Source organism: Buceros rhinoceros, unplaced genomic scaffold (assembly GCF_000710305.1).
Source record: "Buceros rhinoceros silvestris isolate BGI_N320 unplaced genomic scaffold, ASM71030v1 scaffold20982, whole genome shotgun sequence".
In the NCBI taxonomy this organism is placed as follows: domain Eukaryota; kingdom Metazoa; phylum Chordata; class Aves; order Bucerotiformes; family Bucerotidae; genus Buceros; species Buceros rhinoceros.
Window position 1 is genome coordinate 6,943 of NW_010397396.1, and position 287 is coordinate 7,229.

General features: G+C 68.6%; 1 protein-coding gene across 1 annotated transcript in view; it reads left to right on the top strand.

Annotated features, from left to right (window-relative positions):
* ANKRD2 (ankyrin repeat domain 2 (stretch responsive muscle)) overlaps nt 1–287 on the top strand; it is a 3,304-nt gene that overhangs the window by 702 nt on the left and 2,315 nt on the right. The window contains 3 exon segments of the mRNA XM_010146248.1: nt 4–12; nt 97–156; nt 159–203. Of these exon segments, the coding sequence (XP_010144550.1) occupies nt 4–12; nt 97–156; nt 159–203 (114 nt within the window).

Here is a 287-nt window from a genome sequence, read left to right on the forward strand (position 1 = left end):
GAGGCTGTCAAGGTGAGGTGGCCTGGGGCACAGGGGGCTGGGGTGCTGGGGACTGGGCACAGAGAAGGCAAATGGGGCACTGTGTGTCCTTCCCAGGGCCAGGAGCGGGTGCGGAGGAGCTCAGTGGACCTGCGGCGGGAGATCATTGATGTGGGGAGGCGGCCACCCCTGAGCCCCCACCACCACCTGAGCCCCTGGAGATTGTACGTTGGGGGGTCCCAGGCTGTGGGAGGGAGGCTGCTGGGAGAGGGGCTGGAACGCCCATGGGACAGACCCCCGCCGCAGTC